This window comes from Acanthochromis polyacanthus, chromosome 13, assembly GCF_021347895.1.
Source record: "Acanthochromis polyacanthus isolate Apoly-LR-REF ecotype Palm Island chromosome 13, KAUST_Apoly_ChrSc, whole genome shotgun sequence".
Taxonomy (NCBI): Eukaryota; Metazoa; Chordata; class Actinopteri; family Pomacentridae; genus Acanthochromis; species Acanthochromis polyacanthus.
In genome coordinates this window covers 6,825,500-6,846,512 of record NC_067125.1, presented here as the reverse complement: position 1 = coordinate 6,846,512, position 21,013 = coordinate 6,825,500, and the positions used below count along the sequence as shown (strand labels likewise).

Below are 21,013 nucleotides of genomic sequence, written 5' to 3'. Positions count from 1 at the left end.
CATATGTGAACACTTAAAGTATGTAGTGAATGTATCTATCGATTTAGTTCATTTTTGACCTGTAAACACAGAAATAATGTGATTATAGGAGCAGTAAACTACGTATAAAACCCAAAGCAAAATCTGCCATAATGTCCTGAATTTATCAAAATTGCAACTATGTCTAAAACAAAATGTAGAAGAAATAATCGCACACCTTCAGCCAAATAATGCAAACATAATTTAAACTGCCAAAAACCAATGGCTGTTTTCATGTTAAAGCATTCCCCTGTGTCCTTTGTCTAAATGATGCCCTGACATGCAGTAGTTTTCTATACATTATGTACTCAGACCTACATATATGTGAATATGTAGCTATGTCCATATGGAAACAGCCAGGGGCAACATGCATATCCTAGATAATGCTCACAGTAAGCCTTGTCACAGTGGATTATTTCTGTATTTATTTCCATGATAAACCTACAGTAGGATACATAAGAGCAGTATAGTAAGAGCAGCTGTAGTGTGTGAGGGGATTAAAGGCTGGTTATATAAGCAGTGACCTGCCAGTGCAGGCCTACTGATCCTGGCACAGCAGAGTACAGCGGCTTAAGAGAGCGGCTTACCTCTGCAAATGACTCACTTCAACACTAAACTCACTTCATGTTTCACAAGATACATAACGTTGTCTGTGATGCAAACATCTGTGTCCCATTTTAATGACAAAGCCCCCACATTTCTGCCTGCAGGCAATAATAACTCAAATGCCAAATCTATAAACCGCTGTCCACATTCTGGATGTGAGCTGACAATAACCCCGTGAAACACTAAATAGAAGCTTTCAAACAGACAAGTATTAAACATGTAATAAATGTCGTATAGTATGAACTGTAAAGCAGCACTTGGACGGTTTATTGTTACTGTACGTTCACACACCGTGATACCTCCTACATAAGACAGTAGATACCACGCATCACCAGCCATTGTCTAACTGCTGCTACTGGAGCTTGTCACACTTAACATCCATTCACAGAGTCCGTCCACAGCGCTGCTAAAATTAAAGCCATGCAGACAAACACTAAATAGTGTGCTTTTTGAATGGACTCTGGTGAGATGCGCTCCTCTGTCTCTTACCTTGGCTTGGTTTATCAGAAGCCCTACGAAAGTTGACACCAGCACCGAGCCAGACATGCTGCCTTTCCTCCGCATCTCCTGCTTCAGAAACGGGAAAGCGGCGGCCGGCGGCTCCTCGGGTACCGTCACCGTGTACGACTGTCGCATGCTCGGCATGCTGGCGGCGATGAAGCGGACTACCGGAGCGACTCGTTCGGACGACAGCGGAGGTTTTCTGAGCGCTCCTGCTCTTCACTTACTCAATCGATTTCTGTTGCGGGAAGGACAATTAGACGATTTGCTTGCTTGCTAATAGGCTGTCTGCCTGTTGTCATTCATTCATTCATTCACAGAGCGACACCGAGCTCACAAATCACGCCGGACAGAGGACCTGTGGCTCTCCCGGTAAAACGCTTACTTGCTGTGTGATAACCGTGAAGGAGAGCGGCAGCGGACACGGAGGCTTTACTGATGAAAGACGCTCCAGCTGCTGTATCATTCTAGGCAGGTGGACACCGCGGCTCCATTCAGTGCTCTGTAAATGGCAATAACTGCATATAGAGTTCACATTGGGTTTTACAGCAGCGGAGCTCCGCCTCCTCTGGCTCGGTTCTTCGTCCTACAACAAACGTCAGCACCGCCTCCAGCCGCGCCGTCTACGTCACACCCCATCATCCTTCGCCACGCTGCCGTCACATCTTCTGAAGGACTAACTGCGCCCCAAGGAGACTCTCATCTCCATAATCATCAGGACACACAGCTAGGCTGCGTGGAGCATGAGCACATTAAGCACAATCTAACAGCACATTACAGCTGCAGGACAGACATATACATGCTGTGTGGGGAGGACAGCTTTAACTGTGACTATAGGAGCTGACAACAGCTAGGCCCATTGGATCTAAAATTAACAGTTCTAATGAGGATCTGATGAATCAACAGCAGAGTGAACACAAACTAGAAAATCTGAACATTTTTGACCGTTTGTAACGCTATTTTTTATTTTTATCATTTGAATTTTTTTCCCGCTAAAATATCATTACGTTGACTATATTTGTCTATTTTCACTTTTTTCAGGTCATTTAATCCTAGGAGCTTCAGAAAAAAGCAAATAGAATTCACTTTCTAGTCCATGAGGGTTCTTGAGCCTCGTGGATCAGAGGAGAAATGTCTTTGAGAGTCAAAAAACAGACTTCTCTTTTTGATTCTTGAAGACATTTCACCTCTCATGCAGTTGCTTTTTACTGAAGCTCTTGGAATTTTGTTGTTGCACCAGAGACAAACGTCAACAGTAATTAGTACACCAAGGAATATGCAGAGTTATGTGACATCTGTCTGTCTGTCTGTGTACAACATTACTCAAAACCAGACTGACGGATTTGGATGAAATTTTCAGGGAAGGTCAGAAATGACACAAGGACCAAGTGATCAGATTTTGACAGTGATGCAGCTTATAGTCTGGATCCACAGATTTGTTAAAGATTTCTGTATCATTGCGAGATAGCAGCATGGCGTCACTGTAACCATGACAACAAGTGAACACTACATCAGCTGCCTGCTGACGATCACATGATTGTGATCCTACTACAAATCCACCACTGAGGACTTATCAGGACTTATCCACTGGAAATCACACAAGGAAAAACTGATTAAATTGTGGAGGTGTTTCTGAGTCCCATCAATTCCCGCCTCTGCTACATATTTAGGTCACATGATTCGGTATCCGTACATAACGTACACATGCATAACACACGTCTGTCTTCAGCGCAAGGTCATTTTGTTTGTGGTTACATCTATATCAAATGGCCGCATTCTATGTTGTTATGATTTCTGATTATCAATAACTAACAAACAAAAGCTGTTTTCCTGACAATGTCATATGGGGGAATGAACAGCCTTGGCGGAGTACGGCGTTCTCTGAGTGCTTTTCCAGTCAACGTTAAGTAAAGCTCCTGATTCCCTTTTATACTGCACAACAGTAGACACTGGAAAGTTACAGAAAGTTATTTTAAATGTGAACAATAATGTTGACTAAGGCCTATGTTATTTTTGGTTATCTTAATCATGCATGACATTTTCTTTGCTTCATGCAGACAGCGAAAACCAGATGTTTGATCATCAAGTACGATCACCTTTAATTAAATATAGCAAACTAGTTACCAAACATGCTCCTTTTTGCATCCCACAGGCATAAAGCAACACTGAAGTTATTCGAGAGTTGTGTCTCTGGAAACTGGATAAATGTCCATTTTTGGTTCCCACAGCTCCTGATAAATACTCTGCTATGTTCACCAGCTAGTTGCTGTCTGGCTGCTGACATTAATGAAAGCTGTGTGCCTGAAATGAAATAATAAAGTTGCAGGCCGGAAAAACAAATCACTTTTGACTTTTAGATCCATTGTTAATGTAAAATATTGATTTCAGCAGGTGAAGGGATAAATGTTCAGGTATTTTCCTGGTTGACTCAAAAAAATTAACATAAAATTTAATATAAAGATCAGTGGCAATGACTAAAACATTCACTGTTGAGGGAAACAAAGACAGTGTGTTGACAGGGGTTTCCTGCCAGTGTTAGAACAAAACCATAAATCTTGTTGATCGCTAGAGCTCCTGAAAGCAAAATTTTAGATAAGAAACAGGCCTTGCATTCGTGGTTTTAAATTCCCTGACCACGGCCTGGTGATACACAAAGGTGTGATTTAAGCTGTTTGAGTCAGGACAGGACAGTTTTAGTAAATGATGGTGATGTTTCAGCATTTCACACAGTCCAAAATAGAATTGTTGAGGAAATATTAAGAGTAGCGTTTTATAGTACTGCTGGCTGCACAAGTCTTAACGACTGATAGGCCTGACACATGGCATTGCAGTGGGTTTGGAGAGAAGTTTCCCAACAAATGTAGCTAATTTGTAAAAGAGACAACAGAACGTGGCATACCTCACATCCCACTTACTGTCAGCATACCTCAGTCACCATAGGATCAAACATAAAAAAACTAACAACAACAACAACAAAAATGCAACTTGCCAGCCCTTTCAATCAAAGATAGCCCTCTGCTTTCTTTACCTTAAATAATCAGGTATGTCAATGCAATGTACATTTCTGTAGTTTCTTCAGAGACATGACTGGCTTAGAATGTGGGCAATTTTAGCTGAACTGATGTGTGAAGCAAAAGAAGTGCAGCATGTTCCCAGCAGCCTCATGACCCGGGCTCAAGCATGTATACACAACAAATAACCAAGGAGCACATTCCGTCAGGAGGCTAAACGTGTGTGGGTGTGTGTGTGTGTGTGTGTGCCTCAGTGTGTAAATCCTGGAGGTGGAAAACTACAACAGGAGAGGAGGGCAAAGAGTCTGATGTCTGATGCAAAAGGCTAAGCAGTCTAGTATAAAATGGGCCAAAAGCTGTTTCTGAGCCACGTTATCTAGGAGAAGTTAGAGTACAATTACCTTGGGACAGCTGTTCTATTCCCTATGCTAAATTAGGCACATTAGCCTGACAATCTCTTCACTCAAGTGTAAATCTAACCTACACATAACATACTCCTTTAGAGGGCAATTAAAACAATTCATTGCTGATCGACTGCTGTTCCTACTTTTTTACCTAGCACATAGCATTCTGAAGTGCTAGCTCATGATGCTAAATGTGGGTATCTTTGGAGGAAGGAGGTTCAGAACAAAATGAAACCTTCAGTGTCACTGTTCTAGAACAGGACAGACTCTTCTGTACAGTCATTACAGGAGCAGAAAGAAGATAAAGCCCAAAGCTTACGACAAAACAGCTATCAAAAGACCTTTTTAACTGACCTTTAGTTACTTAGACCAGACGCTGATCTGCTCATAATTACAAACATCCCCCATCAAGCCCTGTTATTCATTTTTCTGTATGTTCAGAGGTTTTAAACAAGTGTAACAGATAGAGGGGGATGTCAGTGCTCCAGGGATATAAAAATCATGTTGATGAGCCATTCCAATACATAGTATGGAAAAAAAATGTACAATGCAAATGGACTTTATGATTTTTATTACTCTGTCAAGGCATACTGCAGAGTTATGTGATGAGCGGTGTACGTTTGTCTGCTTATCTGTTAGCAACATTACTCAAAATTGCAATAACTAATTTAGATCAAATTTTGAGGGAAGGTCAGAAATGACACAAGGACCACCTGATTACTTTTTGGCAGAGATGCGGCTATTAAGCTACAAGTTAGAGAGCTATCCATCCATCGATTATCTATACACCGCTTAGTCCTCACTAGGGTGTATAGGGTCTAAATATCATTAGAGGGCCGAGCAATAGCTAATAACTGCACATTAAATTACAGTTAAATAATGGACATAACATTTGTTTGTCTGCAATAATAAAAATGAAAATGTGGTTGAAAGCCTGCAAAGAATATAGTACGTGAGGCTGGAGTGAAAGATAAACTTTAAATCTTAATATTTTCACTATGGCTAGGACCAAAAACAACAAAATCTAGGTGTATTGTATCGACGGCATCAGCTGTTTGTTGTGAAAGGAAAGCTGACCTACAAAGCAAAGCTCCTGGTTTATTGGGCTACCTTCATCAGCTCTTGAGTAGCGCCATGAGCTTTGGAGAAGTGCCCCAAAGAGGATGAGATAAGAATCCTAAGCTGTTGGCTAGACTCACTGTGCACAAGTGTGTGAAGACGCTATTTCAGAGAAACTCAGGGTTCAGTTTGTTCATCTAAGAAATTACTTTAAGTAGTTGGGGGACAGACAAAAACATTTAACAAGCACAGATGGCCAGAAAGCAAAAGTAAAAAAAGGGCCTCTACCTTTAGAAAAAGTGGGGGAAGCCAAAAGAGAACATCTGAGAGGCACACCCTGCTGTCACCCTAACATTAACAGGTAGCTTGAAAATGAAATGGATAGAGGTATGGACAGATACTGTACAGCATACCTCAAAGCACAAATGTTTCTCTGTGCATCTGAAAGTATAAATGATAATGGGGCATCATGGATTGGAGGCTGAATAGCACACCCATGGAATGGGTGCTCAGTTAAAATAGCTGTCCTGGCAGACATGCCACACACTGACCCACAAACCCTACCAATCACACAGGCCCACAACAGCTTACAAAACGGCACTACTAAAGTACTAGTCCTTATTTGCCAAAGACCCAAGAAAAGCTCCATCTCATACCAGACTGTGTGTGTGTGTGTGTGTTTTTGTTGTTTTTTTGTTGTTATCAAACCATAAGCTGTCTGACCAAGGTGGCAAACGGAGAGCCAGACAGTCTAAAAATACTGTTGACTCAACAAAAAGTCTAGACACAAAGCATGAACAGATCTACTTGGGGTAAAATCAAGACAAGTTTTACCCAGGCACACCACCTGGCCTGACTGTTGCTGTTTGTTTGCAGGAGAAAAATGTGGGTGAAGGCTGTTATTGTCTCTTTAAAGAGCTGGCTCTAAATTCAAGGTGAGGGAACAAATAGTAAACTTTGAAAAAACCTTGAAAAGTCTGAATAATGCTACTATTAACACATTCTTATGCAGAAAGACAAAGGTTGCAAACAAGCCAACTAATTAGTAAGATTATCTAAAGCATTTGTTTGAAAGGATGATTTAAAGTACAGTGAATGCTTAATGTTGCTAACAGTATCACATTGCAAAGTAAAACACACAAAACAATGACAACTACACAAGATCAGAATGTGGCTAGTAAAATTACAGTTGTCTTCCAAATGATCAACCTGAGAATTTGTTTACATCCTGGATATGACCTGGTACTTGGATCTTCTTGCACTGTTCAACCTTTAATGATTCTCACATTAATAGACAAATAGGAAATGGTCAACCAGCAGCTTCAAACCCAGAACCTTCCAGCTGTGGTGACGGTGGTAAACACAACAGCACTGCGCCACCCTGACCCATTTTTATCTCTATACTAATAACTTAAAGTGTTGGGCCAACTCACAAAGGCCTGTTCATTGTTATCTGAATGAAGCATTGTGTCAGAGTCTATAGTCTGTCAGCTACATGATTCAAAACCTGCTAACGCAAGACAACCTACCAGCAGCAAACAAGCTGCAGTTTGTTATTAAGAAAGTTCTATATTTAAAGGAGCACAACAGGTCATAAACAAGATGGAATCCACAGAAATGTTTACAATGTGCTTGTTTCCCTTTAACGTGTCTTGGTTTGATTTGAATATGACACATGTGAAAACAGAAAAAAAACAAGGATGATGACAGTCCTGTTAACCAGCTTGCCTTACTCACAAACATGGCACAAGATGTACAAGACCATGAGGCCACAGCAGCTGCTATTTGCGTGTTGCAAGTTTCTGAGAAAATATCAGGATTCACCTTGCTTTGCCAACACTATTTCAAGAGACCTTTTGACATAACTAAGGTTTAATAATCATATTACAACAACAACAGGCGGAATGATCTTTAAGCAGCTGTCTAGTCATTCTGAAGTACTGGTATCACTGCTGTCAATGACACCAAGAAAGTGGAACAATTAGAAATAAATAGACATATAAGTTACATCTTCAGGCTAAAATTAAGTCAGAACAATAAAAAAAGATTGCCTTACACTGCATTAGCTGCATTACATGAGCTGCACTGTGCTCAGTTACACAGTTCTGTCACTTTTGTTCTGGAAAGAACAGAAAGCAAGTGGGACAAAAAAGAATCAATCTGGGCAGTATGGATATATTGTTGTTCATATACTAAACAAGACCAGTGACACAGGTTATGGAATAGAGTATTTTATCTGTGTATGCATTTATTATTGTAGCCGCAACCTTATTCGCTTCTTTGCCATTGTTTCAACATACGTGACATAAGTTTACAGCAGAAAAAAGGGGAAAAAATACGTTTCTTTCCAGCTGTCCAGTTGTCATCACCTGTAAAATGTTTTTCTATCAGTCATGAATGTGTTTATATCAACAGCAAACAATCAATTATCAATAATCAAAAACTGTTTGATAGATGATAAAGCATTGTATAGATGATGGATGAATGTATCATTTGATCGCATCTTATAGACAAAATGATTCAATGTTTGGTAGCTTGATATTGAAAATAACGAACACTTGCAGCCCTGAGGTCCACTGCTCGGTGGTGGGTGGATTCCTATAATCAATATCAACGAACGGAAGTTTTTCTCCACTCTAACTTTCCTCAGTTCAGGAAAACAGCACACCCCTCCCTTCCGTTGCCTGAGGCTGGTGAGCTAAAATGACACGATGTGGGGTCAGGAAATGATCATAGCTGCTGTCATCGTGATGCTCATCAGTCATGAGATCATGTGTGACACCACCCACAATTCCAAATTGTGTCACGCAGCACACATTGGGTACGCCCTACGTGGAAAGAGGAAACAACGCACGCTCACCTCATTTCATCGGGGGTGAGACAATGTCAGGCATATACTGTACTTGCACGTGTACAGGCAAAAACACACACGTCTGACGTGCCATTTTTTTTCACTCAAAGTTCTGTTTGTTAATAAGTACATGTGAAAGGGGACTGTCACACTGTATATCCATGCTAACACGCCAAACTAGGTCCACAGTTAATAGGTAGTCTATTGAAAACTGTACTGATTACTGTTCTTACTACTATGTTGTTGTTTTCATTGAAACATCTTAAATATTGACTAGTTTCAAGTTATTTTTACGAAAAGAAATTGTCTGACATTTTGAAAACATATCTGTATGTTCTTTTTAAGTGTTAGAGACAAAGATGAATATGGTTAAATACACAAGCAGCTGGTGATCTTCATTTTAAGGGGACACTATTTCTCAGTTGGCATCAATTACTTCCTGGAGTTGGAGGTGCCTGGTAGCTGCTCTCAGCACATGACCTCATATTTAATATTGATGATAAGCTGATAATTACATTAGTAAAGTGACAATATGTTTGACATTAATCAGGTAATCTATTAAAGCGCAAGTATGTCATTGCTAAAGAACATGTGACACATTTAACCCTTTATTATTGCAAATGCAAATTCATTTGAAATAAAGTGCATTCTTTCTCAGTTAAACACACAACACCTTACGACGTGTTACCTAATGCTAGCAGACCTATGGTTGATCGACTCGTAGGACAGACATCACTAAGTCATTTCACTGACTGGAATACTTCTTCCCCTCTCTTAACACTATCCCATAATTTTCATCAGTGGATAAAGTAGTGGCTGTTGAGCAAAAGCAGCATAGTTTCTCTATAACTGACAGTATCACACATTTCCACAATAACAAACATAACAAACATCAAACTCTGGACCTTTTGCAGAGTGTGTTGCCAGTGCAGACACCCAGCCCTGAGAGAAGAGGGTGATTAAGTGTGCCCGGAGCAACAGAGGCCTTTGGCTCATTAACAGTACAAATAGCCCAGCTGGTGACATCCACTTAAAACCATGGACCTCTCAGTGCATGTGTGATGGACAGGTGTTGATTACATCATTGGTTAATGAGAATAAAAGTCAAGTTCAGGCTTGATAGTTCCACTGCAGGGAAAAGGTAACTTCTGCTCTGCTGTCTCCCACTTACGAGTGAATTGTTTTTAAGTGGCTAAGACATTATGAAATTAGGATGTTGGCTTCACTAATATTGATATGTGGACATTAGCCCATGGTCCATGGTTAAGTGGAATGTCAGACACTGTCCTTTTAGTTTAGTTCTGGTCCCACAGTACAAAAGTGATCTTCACCTTTGACTAAGGAGAGCTCAGGATTTTCTAATGAGCATCGCAGTTCATCTGTTTAATCTGTTTCTGAAGAGAGACTTACACGAGCTAAACAAACTCATGAGACTGATTACAAATGTACAGTGTTGTAGTTTTTCAAATGACCTCCTAATGACAGCAGGTAGCCCCAACAAACACAAATTAGTTCATATTGCTAAAATTCTGCAGTACAGCAACACACATTTCTAAGCTATAATCAGATAGAATAAGTGAAAACACCTGTGTGGATGTATTTTTAAAATGAGAAAGCAATGTTTGATTAGAAATTCCTAATATCCACGGAGCATTAAACTTATGTCATATCTCGGAGGAAAAACAACAGGCGGCATTGGCTGGAAACAGATGGACCTGTGTCAAGTTAGGACATTGTTTTGTTGAGATTATTAATAAATCAGAGGACTATTTTCTTGAAAGTCTCGTTCTAAATGTATTGTCACAAAATAATGACATTTTGTGTCATTATTTTGGTGTAATCTAATATGCTAGCACATTACTATGATTCTTATCCTAAAGTCATTGAAAAATACTTAGTTATTTAACTAATAAACATGGAGGTTGTCGAGCAATGAACATGACGAGCAACAACTCATATTGAATAAAATGTACCACATACACCCACTGTCAAAAATTTTGAGACGGGTTCTCATTCATTTGAATGAGAACCCGTCTCAAAACTTTTGACAGGGGGTGTAATGTAGAGTGTGTGATTTTTTTGGAGATTATATTTTTTTTAAAGCATATATATCAATGTTGTAATGAAATAGAGAATTCACTTGAAACGCATTAAAGCAAATATTGTTCACAAATTGTCTGTAATTCTCTTTCCTGCTCTTCTTGCCACCATCCACTTCCCCCCTATCCTCCCCGATTCCCTCCCTCCTCCATTCATGTAAGCGGTTATCAGGGCTAATCCAGAGGGGAAGTGGGTCAGCTGTGCTTTCTGACCTGCATAGAGGAAACTCAGGTCCATTAATACTGATCTTAGAGATGAGGCTAGTGACCTGCAGACCCAGCTAATCACAGCTGAGCAGCACCCTCACAGAGGTATAAGCTAGCTAATTGCTGGTGGGTTGGAAGGGGTCAGATAACCATGCTAAGAGCTCGTTTGTCACATAGCCATGGAACTACTTACACACACTGGAATACTGACGTCTGATTTGCATATGATGGGACTGTTTTTATTACGGTAGAAAAATGACCATATTGTAGTTTTGATTTTAACTAAATAGATCAGTCAGTGTAAGAAAGTGGGAGAGAGTGTAACATGTCCAGCTGATGATTGTAAACTGGACTTAGTCCATTGTCATTAATTTGAGCAATAGTGCCCCCATATGGTAAAGAACAGTAGCAGCAGGAAAGCACTGTGGTTCTCTTCCATGTGTGGACTTCAGGAAATGAAACCAGTGGGCCTTAGTGGTGATGACTGCAGTTTTGATCCCATTCAGCCTTACTCAGCTCCTGGCTATTGATCCTCTCTGGGGCAGCACCGCCCCAATAAAAGCAGAACAAGAACAGAGGACTTTGTCTTACCGTGGAGTCCCGGGTGGGGGAGTCGGACAGCCCGTTGCTGCTTGGTTCCCAAGTCGAAGAGCTGAATGCTCTGCTGCTGCTGCTGCTGCTGCTGCTAAAGGCCTCCTGAGTAGAGCTCCGTGACAGGCCTGAGTAGCCGGGGCGGGAACTACTGCCATATGAGTCAGCCACATCGCTGGTCCGACTGCGGTAGCTCCGCAGGGCACTGGTGGAAGAAGATGGGGTGGAGGAGGAGGAGGCATCGCTGAGACCCAGAGAGGCCAGATCTCTGCTCAAGTCACTCTGGGATACAGATTTTCGTCGGTTAAGCGAGATGCTGGAGGCCACCGGTGAAGAGGAGAGGTAGCTGGACTGGGCCGAGGATGAAGAGTAGGAACTGTAGCCAGTGTAGGCTGACCCCCCACTCAGCCCCGACCCTCCGTAGGTTTTGACAGGGGTTCTGCTGAGGCTCTCACTCCGGCGGCTGCTGCTGCTGCTTCCAAGGATGTCGGTGCGTGGGATGGTTCGACCCCTGTCGCGGTCGGGATCTGAGGAGGTGCTGTAGTTACGGCTGCGGACGGCAGAGCTGCTCAGATAGCTGGAGGAAGAGTAACCTGAGGAAGAGGTGGAGGAGGAGGTGGGGGATTTGTAGGAGGACAGCCTGTCCCGCTCACCGTAGGAGCTAAGGCCCGGGGTCAGGGAGGAGCTGTAGGAGCTGTAGTGGCTGGTGTAGGAGGGGCCAGCGTAGCGCTTGGCGGTGGAGGAGACGCGAGACATGCTGCTGCTGCTGCTGCTGGTTTCTCAGCCACAGGGAGGGAGAATCTCTGGAAGACTGCATCGACTGCAGACACAGCAAAGAGACACGAGCTCTGTATTAGTTCATCAGCAAGAATCAAATCAATACTTACACTACAGCAACAATGTAGGCAGCAGCTATCTGTGCTTCACCAAGTCTTCACTTAGTTTTAAAGAGACAAAATGATTAAAAAATGTGCATCATTTTTTGTAAAAGATCAACTTTTGAGGCATAATACTGAAAAAACTACACTAAAGTCTGTGATATGGTGGTATTACTGTACTGCACATTAGCAAACACAGACTCACAATGACTCACTCATTGTCCACGTGCCCTTTACAGTAATATATCAGCATTTTGTTGTTTTTAAACCAATACACTAGAAATAACATTTCCCTTATATTACTGCAACCCAGTTTCAAAACATGTTGTAGTGTTTTCAGTGTTTTTTCACACTTACAGGCAGCACTTAGCTTCCATTCAATGCACTGTATAATCTGAATCAGTTCAGAGTGAACATGGTACATAATGCAATAGAAAGTGCTAACTAATATGAAATACTTCCAGTTTATTAACCTACAAAAAAATGGAAATGTTTTAAACTTTAAAGCAATTGTGTGTACATGTTTGACCATTTCTGAGCCTGGCATCTCTCAGTAGGATTATGAGTAAAATCACTGCAGGACACAGCAGTACACACTTCCACACGCGCTGATATCCATGGATTTTATATTTCAAATGGCCACACCTTTTGAACTAAAAAGTCTTTATTGTTAAAGCTGAACATTTGAGAAAAATCTGCAGTTTGCTGATATGTTGCTCCTAGAGTCAGACAAATGTGATTTTGTCTGTTTTTAATTGCTCCAACTGGATTAAAAAAACAAAAACTTTTGTTCAACAGTATCTACTTAAGACCAAAAAATGTTGTCGTACAACGACCAGAAGCCTAAAACAATGCTATACAACCTGGAGTTTTGATGGTGGATTTCAAATGAGGTCTGGCTTGAACTCATAGCTGGAACTCTCTTGAGTGAACAGTGAAGAACCTTAAATTTGTCATCTCTTTTTACATCACATTTGTGTTTAGTCGCTGTATGAAGTGACTTGCTCTATTTTAAAGATGAATATATGTGCGGAAGCAGGCTTTCCTTCAATGCTTGGTGTGGTGTTGGGGCTAATAAAACATAAATGATACAGTACATAGCACTTTTCAAATCATAGTTACAAAGTCTATTCCATTAGTCAGAAAACATCCTCTGTCCTTAGACTTTCAATAAGGAAAGTAAGAAAGAAAATACTTAATAAAAAAAACTACTACAACAGAAAGAACAGAAAGATGAAAACTAATGCAATGCACTTTAATAAAAGTATGCCCTTGAAAGTGAAAAAGACTGAAACAGCAAACTCCTTAGGCAAGGCATTCCAAACTCTGGAAAGAATAGCTACAAAGATTCTATCTGATTTATGTTATTTGCTTGTAGTATATACAGAACCAACCTGTGGACTCAGGGTTTCCCAGCAGAACATTGCATTATAACAAGATTGATTGATGTTATTCACTTTACCTGTCAGTGGTCAGAATGCTGAGGCTGATTGATGTATATGTAATTAAAGCGTTAACGTGGATTAATCCATCATCAGAAATTTTTCTGATTAATTAAAAATCTTAACACAATAAACTCATTTGCAGCGTAGGATGACTCAAAATCACTGAAACATCTCTGGCTATCCAACCAAGCAGCTCGAAATGGAAGACGTGAAACAGCATGTTGGCCGTCTCAGTGGGAAATGTGAATGCACACATATACATAAATACAAATATAAATATATGTATGTATGTATGTATGTATATGTATGTGTGTATATATATATATATATATATATATATATATATATAATCATATGTGGTGCCATTGTTCCCACTTTTACTCCCCTTACGTGAAAAGAACACTGTGTGCCTATCTAGGACACAGTGACATAAAAGGCCCTGCATTACGGCCTATACAATGCATCTACATGCTTTACAGTGAATGGATGGTTACCCAGGCCTGAGATTATCAAGTGTAGCATGCTGCAGCCTGCAACATGGTAACTATACCATGATTCTACATTACGTAACTCTAACGAGCATGATACCCAATCCAGAGGAGATCTGTGACGACACAGTTAACACCAGCTAGCACTTTTGCTGATACACTATGTAGGGGTGATCTGATGCTCATGGAAGGCACAACATCCTCAAACAGGTTTTAAAACCCACTCACTCGAAAAACCAACTGGAACCCTCCTCTTCCTGGCAACTTTAAACACAGGCTAAAAAATCGAGACATGCAGAAATATGGAAGAGAATATCTTGTGGCTGTTTTAACTTCTCTAATTACTAATCCCCTCTCTTGCAGGGCCCCAGCAGCACCGCTCCAGTGTCTCTCTCGGTATAACGTCTGTCTCCCACAGCTATAATGGGACAGTACAGCTGGGTGCTGGAGGTAAGGCCAGGCAAGCGGCACAGTGTGTTCCTGTTGTAGCCAAGGCAGAGAGGCCCTTGTTCACATGCACAGCAGCGTCTGAATAAATAAAAGTATCTGGTGTTGCTGATCCGTGTTGAGTTCAGTGAGGGAGGCTCCTATTTCTTTAATCTGTCTCTCTGCCCTCTTCTCTCCCCCTCTCTCTTACTCCCTCCTAAAGTCTCTATCTCTCTCTTCCTCCTCAGCACACCGCCTCTCTTCTGAGTGCTCCTACTTCTCCTCAGTGTAATTTCCCTTCCCTCTGGGTCTCTATCGCTTTCTCCCTCTGCTGCTCTCTCTCTCTATCTTTCTGTGACCACAGCTTTATCAATAATTCAGCATATGGATCTGGAGTAGGCAGACAGGCAACGTGCTGGAGACAGGCCAACACACACCGCTGGCCAAAACACACAGAGGCAGGCCAGGCAGCTGCAACCATTCAGTTGAGTACTGCTAAGCCTGCAGGACGAGTAGCATCAAGAGCCTGGCCTCACTCTAAGTCAGACAGCTAAAGTCAGACTTTGTAGAGGATTGTTTCTACACTTTAGCAGTGCTGGTGTTTTGGGGTTATTTTGGTTTTGGCAGTATAAGTCAGATAGCAGCAGTAAAACACGGACACTGTGTCTGACATCACCCAATAGCTCTCCGACAGGATGGAGCCTGGGTCTGGATTTACTCTCCAACACCAACTTTGTCCGATACTGGAGCCAGATTCCTACCAGGTTAGTTAGATGTGGCAGGAAGACAAGCCGGAACTGAAGAGGGGCAAACCAGTGACTGCCACAGCGTGAGAGTTTGAGTCACAGTAGCTCCAACCTTCACTAAATGACCCCTCACACTATGTGAACACAAAGATTAAAAAATGTGAGTGAATTTGCAGTGAAAATCTTGGATGACCTGAAATACTGGGAGTAAGACAAACTGCATAAACACAGCTCTTCGCTCAAGTAGCGCTTGTCAAATTCACAGTTCTAAAACACCCAATCATGACATCTAAGATAAATTCTTATCAAATAGATGTTTGTGGTTTTCTTAGGTTTATCCGTGGCTCTAAATTCTTCAAGGAGGGTAAGCTTTATGTACTTAAACCCCTAGCTGTACCCTCTTACACTGCATAAACGCAAAATCTTACCAAGTCTATTTGCCTTATTTTTAGTCAAAATGTCTCATCTCATTTCATTTAAGATAAATTCTCTTAACAAGCGACATATCAGCAAGACAGAGGGACTTGTTTTAAGACAACGCATCTTAAATATCTTGTTAAGTCAAACAATCTTGAAATTATCTTGTTTTGAGTTGAATTTTACAAGAAAACTCAAAATAAGTTTAATACATTTCAAATTAGGAGGTTACATGAAAGCAAAAAAAAGTTATTATGGAGTGAAAAACTGCTAATTTTAAGCATGTCTTATTTAAAGACACCTAAGCTTGACAATCCTGGTGAGATAGAGCTCAAAATAAGTTTTCCAGCTAATTTTAAGATCTCAGTATTCTGAATATCACATCTTACTTCAAGAAATCTGACCAAGCCATTTTTCACTTATTCTGTTGGCAGATTTTTTCACTTATTTTAAGGTAAAACTTCCTTGAAATAAGCTTTTTTTTTCTTGTTTTGAGAGGGGCATTTTTTTCCCAGTGTAACCTTGAAAAGAGCCTCACCCCAGCTGCCACATTCATGCACCTCTCTGTATTCCCACAGCTGTGTGATGGCCAAAGACAAAGGGCAGCTGAGTGAAACAAGCTCAGGCTGGCCTGGTGGGCGGGCTGCTAAGAGTGAAGTGCAAACAGCAAGTCACACCCGTGGGAGTAACACCATACAACATGGGCACAATGGATTGATAAGATGATGGTGAACTACGGATTCCAATCTGAGAGGAGATGTCTCCACGGAAACAACAACACACGCACAGGCACGAGCGTGCGCCACAAACACAAACACACTCTGGCTACTCTGCATTTTCGGCCTCCCCTGAGGCTGTGCTAACCAGTAGTTACCATAGCTACCGTGGCAACAAGCTGCATTTGTTTTCTTGCTACCAACGCATAAAGGACTTAAAAGTAGCAGCGGGGCATATTCCAAAGCCAATTTACTCTTACTATCAGAGCTAGAGAGTGGTGGCTGCATTTCATGCTCAGCTTTCCTTTTCTTCCTTTAAAAGAACCATCAAGGAAATGAAAAATCTGTCTAACAAGCCTCTGAGCAACTGGAAAATGACAGAGGAGGATAAGACAGAATCAAATCTGAGAGATCAGATGACAACAACATTGTACTACTGTGAAGAGCTGGTTGCTGTGACATGTTTCTACTAAATTTGTAGTAAGAAAGCTGTCAACAGAGTGGGAGAAGTGAGTGCATGAGTGCAGTGTAAGAGAAGATTTTAGCAGCTGACTGTTGGCATCCTGCTGGCAAAGAGCTCAACAGATGAGGTTTCACTTGAGGGGCAGGTTTCAGACAACCAAGTGAAAAACTTTTTAGGAACCTCACTTTCAATACGTGGAACTGCCTTAAAGAGCAACTCAACAACGAAAAAAATCAAGAAGACAAAACACTAGCACCTGGTGGATAAAGCAGCAGTTTACACAGCAGGACCAGCATTCACAATAAAAAGAAAAATAATAATTCACCAGTAATGCTATAGGTTATCACTGGTGATGTCACTCTCTTTACATTTTAAAGCTTCACTTTCAACACTTATATATAAAGAATGAAGTAAATGTGTCATGTAAAATGGATTTTCTTTGTTGACCAGAGATACGTATCATACAACTATGTCGCACATTTTAGCACCTTTCCGCTCATTGATTGGTTTCAATGGCAGTAGCTTCAATGTCTTGGTTATCTCTTAGGCTACTGAATATTGGACTTAAATTCTCTGCTTAATCAGTATGTGGCAAAAACTAATTAGCTTTGAATGGCCTAGAAAAACAAGCTAGATAAGAGATTGACTTGATAGTTATAAGCACCTCAAGTATCTTCAATGAACAAACCTTGAAATTAAGCCTCTCTAACACAGAAAAATATTTTTTAAAGAACTTTTAAAAGGCATAAATAGTGGTTTTCTCACTAGGTTCATTGAAAATCATTTCCTCTAAATGAGTCAGTGAGTCAGATCTCTTACAGTACATATTGTCCTCCCACCCTCCACGGTCTATTGGAGATTTGAGCCCATCTCAAGTGCATTAGGCGAGTGTGTGATGACGCAGGATGCCACAGCCAACGTGCCCTGAGGTGACAATGCATGAATGTAACATCAGCATGAATGCTCTCTGGTGATTTTGAGTGAGAAGCGATGCGCCTGTGTGTGTGTTTGTGAGTGTGTGGAGAAATACTCTACTACAGTAAATAGTTTGTTCAATCTTGCCTCGAGTCAGTGTGCTTCTGAGGTGACTACTATGATTCTCTGTAAAAGTCAAGTCCAGTGCTGGCTTAGATACGCCTATTTCCATATAAAGATGCAAAGAAATGCATGTAGCCTAATGAAGGTGCAACACAGAGCAGAATATTTCACACCCCGAGAGTGCATGCCATGTTTACATGGCACCAAATTGGAGTGCAACACATTTAATTTTCAAGGAAAAAAGTAAAAACACCAGATGTTATAAAAAGCCTGATAATCAGAGTGAAGTACTATTCATTTATTCAGCCTAACATCATAGTCAGACTACAATATTCACATTGGGGAGGGGAGAAGTTTTGTTTTGGTCAAATCAATCACAAGTGAGTAACATATCTCCCCCACTGCCATTACTTTTAGACCAAATGGGAGCTTTTGTTTAATGACTATTTATTTCTGTAAGTCAATTTACAGCCACTTAATCAGCTGTGACAGTCCAATTCCATCATATTCCTGAAGGTGTTTTTTAGGTATGTGAGGTTACCATCACTGGAGCTCTCACAATGGAACAAAGCTGGTATGCAGAAATGCATTTCAGCATTTTCTGGGTCAAATGTTCATACAGAAGGCTATGCAAAAACCTGTGCAACAGCTTACTTCTAGTATGCTGCTATGCCATCATGCAAACTCAGACTACAGAAGTCAAATTATGAATCGAGTGTAGCACGTGACGGATGGCTGAACAAATGTTAAAGTTTCGTCACATAATTGATTTGACTTTCTACTGAGAGATTAAACCCAGGACAAGATGCAATAGAGTTGCTAAACAGTATGTAGAGACAGTTAAACCTCTATTTATTGATTTTTTCTGATACTTGGAGGCAACAAACAGAACACTGACAAATTATCAACTTATAAAGTTCATGGGCCAAAAATGTCAGCAAAATATTCTCTTTTCACACAGGCATTCACTTGCTTCTGGTCAATAACGAGGTTATTACCTGTTTTAGTCTCCACCAAATGCTGATTGAAATATCCAGCTCTTCAGTAGCTAAATTTGCCTTTGTATTAACCATCTATTTACCAACTTTGTCTAGGTAGTGAACAGCAGGTTGCTTCTACTAGGAATATGGTGGCATTGAAACCAAACATCAACCAAACAATCAGTTTAATGGCTACGAAAACAATTAGCTGGAAGACAATAAAACATAGTGTTACAGCTCAGGGCAACTTGAAAGTTGTATGAAAAGTCTGTGTGAGTTTGTCACAACAAGTACACTTTTTGGAGTTATACATATACACCGAACTCATTGTTAATGTAGGAATGTTCATTAGTGCAGCTCTGAGTCTAGCTGCCATCAGGGGATGACTTTTTTGAGCATTGGAATTGAATTGTCAAAGCTTTAAAAATGACCCATGACAGACTCCACAAACCACATACACTATCAGTCAAAAGATTGGGTCACTCAGACAATTTAAAGTTTTCCATGAAAACTCCCACTTTTATCCATGTGCTAACATAACTGCACAAGGGTTTTCTAATCATCAATGAGCCTTTCAACACCATTAGCTAACACAATGTAGCATTAGAACACAGGAGTGATGGTTGCTGGAAATGTTCCTCTGTACCTCTATGGAGATATTCCATTAAAAATCAGCCGTTTCCAGCTAGAATAGTCATTTACCACCTTAACAATGTCTAGACTGGATTTCTGAGTCATTTAATGTTATCTTCATTGAAATAAACTGCTTTTTTTTTCAGAAATAAGGACATTTCTAAGTGACCCCAAACTTTTGAAAGGCAGTGTACCTTCAAAAAACATGCAGGAGCACAGTAACTGTAATTATGTGAAGTCATGTTGTCTGACATCTGCTCAGCCTTCCCTGTAATATATAAATAAACCACAGCACATTCCATTGTCATCATCACCTTAATATAAAAGAAAACAGCTGGAGCAGCACAAGTGAACTCATACCACCAGGCAAAACTAACACAACATAGACGCAGTGTTGTTCTCACGGGGAATGATGTTAGAAATCAACATGGAGACTATGAGATCTCTGAGCTGTGCTGGGTTACAGGCATCCATATATATACCCTGAAATGTGAGCAGAAAAGAGACTGCTGGTGTCTTTGAAGGCCACACTGACGCCTCTGCCCCCCTCTCTGCCCGTTACAACTCGATGCCAAGTATATTAAAACTACCCTCAACTATTTCTGTATTCTGACAAGACATAGCCGGACCTTAAGAAGAAAAACAAACAAAACAGAGAGATGCACAGTGCTGGCACAAAACCATTCAGACCGTCAAGTAGCAACTAAAAACATCTGGTTCATAAAAATGCTATGAAAGAAGAGATTTATAATCAATGATTTTGCTAATCCTAGCTCCTCCAGTAGAGGCTATGAAAGCTCTCAAACCCTCACTGTTACAACTCTGTCACCTTTCATTTTCCATTCTTGAGCATACCTTACTGAACTCTTGAAAACAGGCCACATTCCCATAACTGCATTCAACAGTTACAATGCTAATGTCTTCATATTTTCTGCCACCACTCATTGCAATTGTTCATTGCACAATCAAGTTCCAACAATATGAAAACCTGAGGAGTAGCAGCCAATTAGCATTTATCACTACCACCATCTGTTGGTGACTCACACGAGAGGCCGTAACGCAGCAGTGACCTCAGAGAGGACTGGATCTGTGGGCTTCAGTGATTGATGTTCCAGCCTCTGCAGCTGACTGGCATAATTCTTTATTCATTGAGCTAATCATTTGGTCAATTAGACACCATTATCATTTCAAACACCTATCAATCTCTGCCAGTCTGCTGAGTGATGCTGAGAGATCCATTAGGTACACAGTGGTGGCTTAGAGCAACTGCCGTTTAGAGCATCAACTCACGCTTGTGGAACAGTTTTTCTTTTCAACACAATGCTTGCTATTCATTCACAAACACCAGCACTGATCTCGCTTCCCTTTAATCGCTGATGATCTTATTAATTTTTCAGACAAATCATACGACAGAGCAGCCTTGGCGGAGCGCTGTG

At 40.8% G+C, this 21,013-nt stretch overlaps 1 protein-coding gene across 4 annotated transcripts in view; it reads right to left on the bottom strand.

Moving 5' to 3' along the window:
* The window catches only part of usp2a (ubiquitin specific peptidase 2a), a 50,737-nt gene that overhangs the window by 24,250 nt on the left and 5,474 nt on the right, over positions 1–21,013 (bottom strand). For 2 of the 4 annotated variants that reach the window (XM_022215125.2, XM_022215126.2), the window contains exon 3: positions 11,348–12,167. In XM_022215125.2, coding sequence (XP_022070817.1) covers positions 11,348–12,103 — 756 coding nt within the window. In that variant the 5' untranslated portion in view covers positions 12,104–12,167. Of the gene's footprint in view, positions 1–1,113; positions 1,690–11,347; positions 12,168–21,013 lie in introns of those variants that run through there. The other 2 variants (XM_022215128.2, XM_022215127.2) reach the window with 2 other exon arrangements.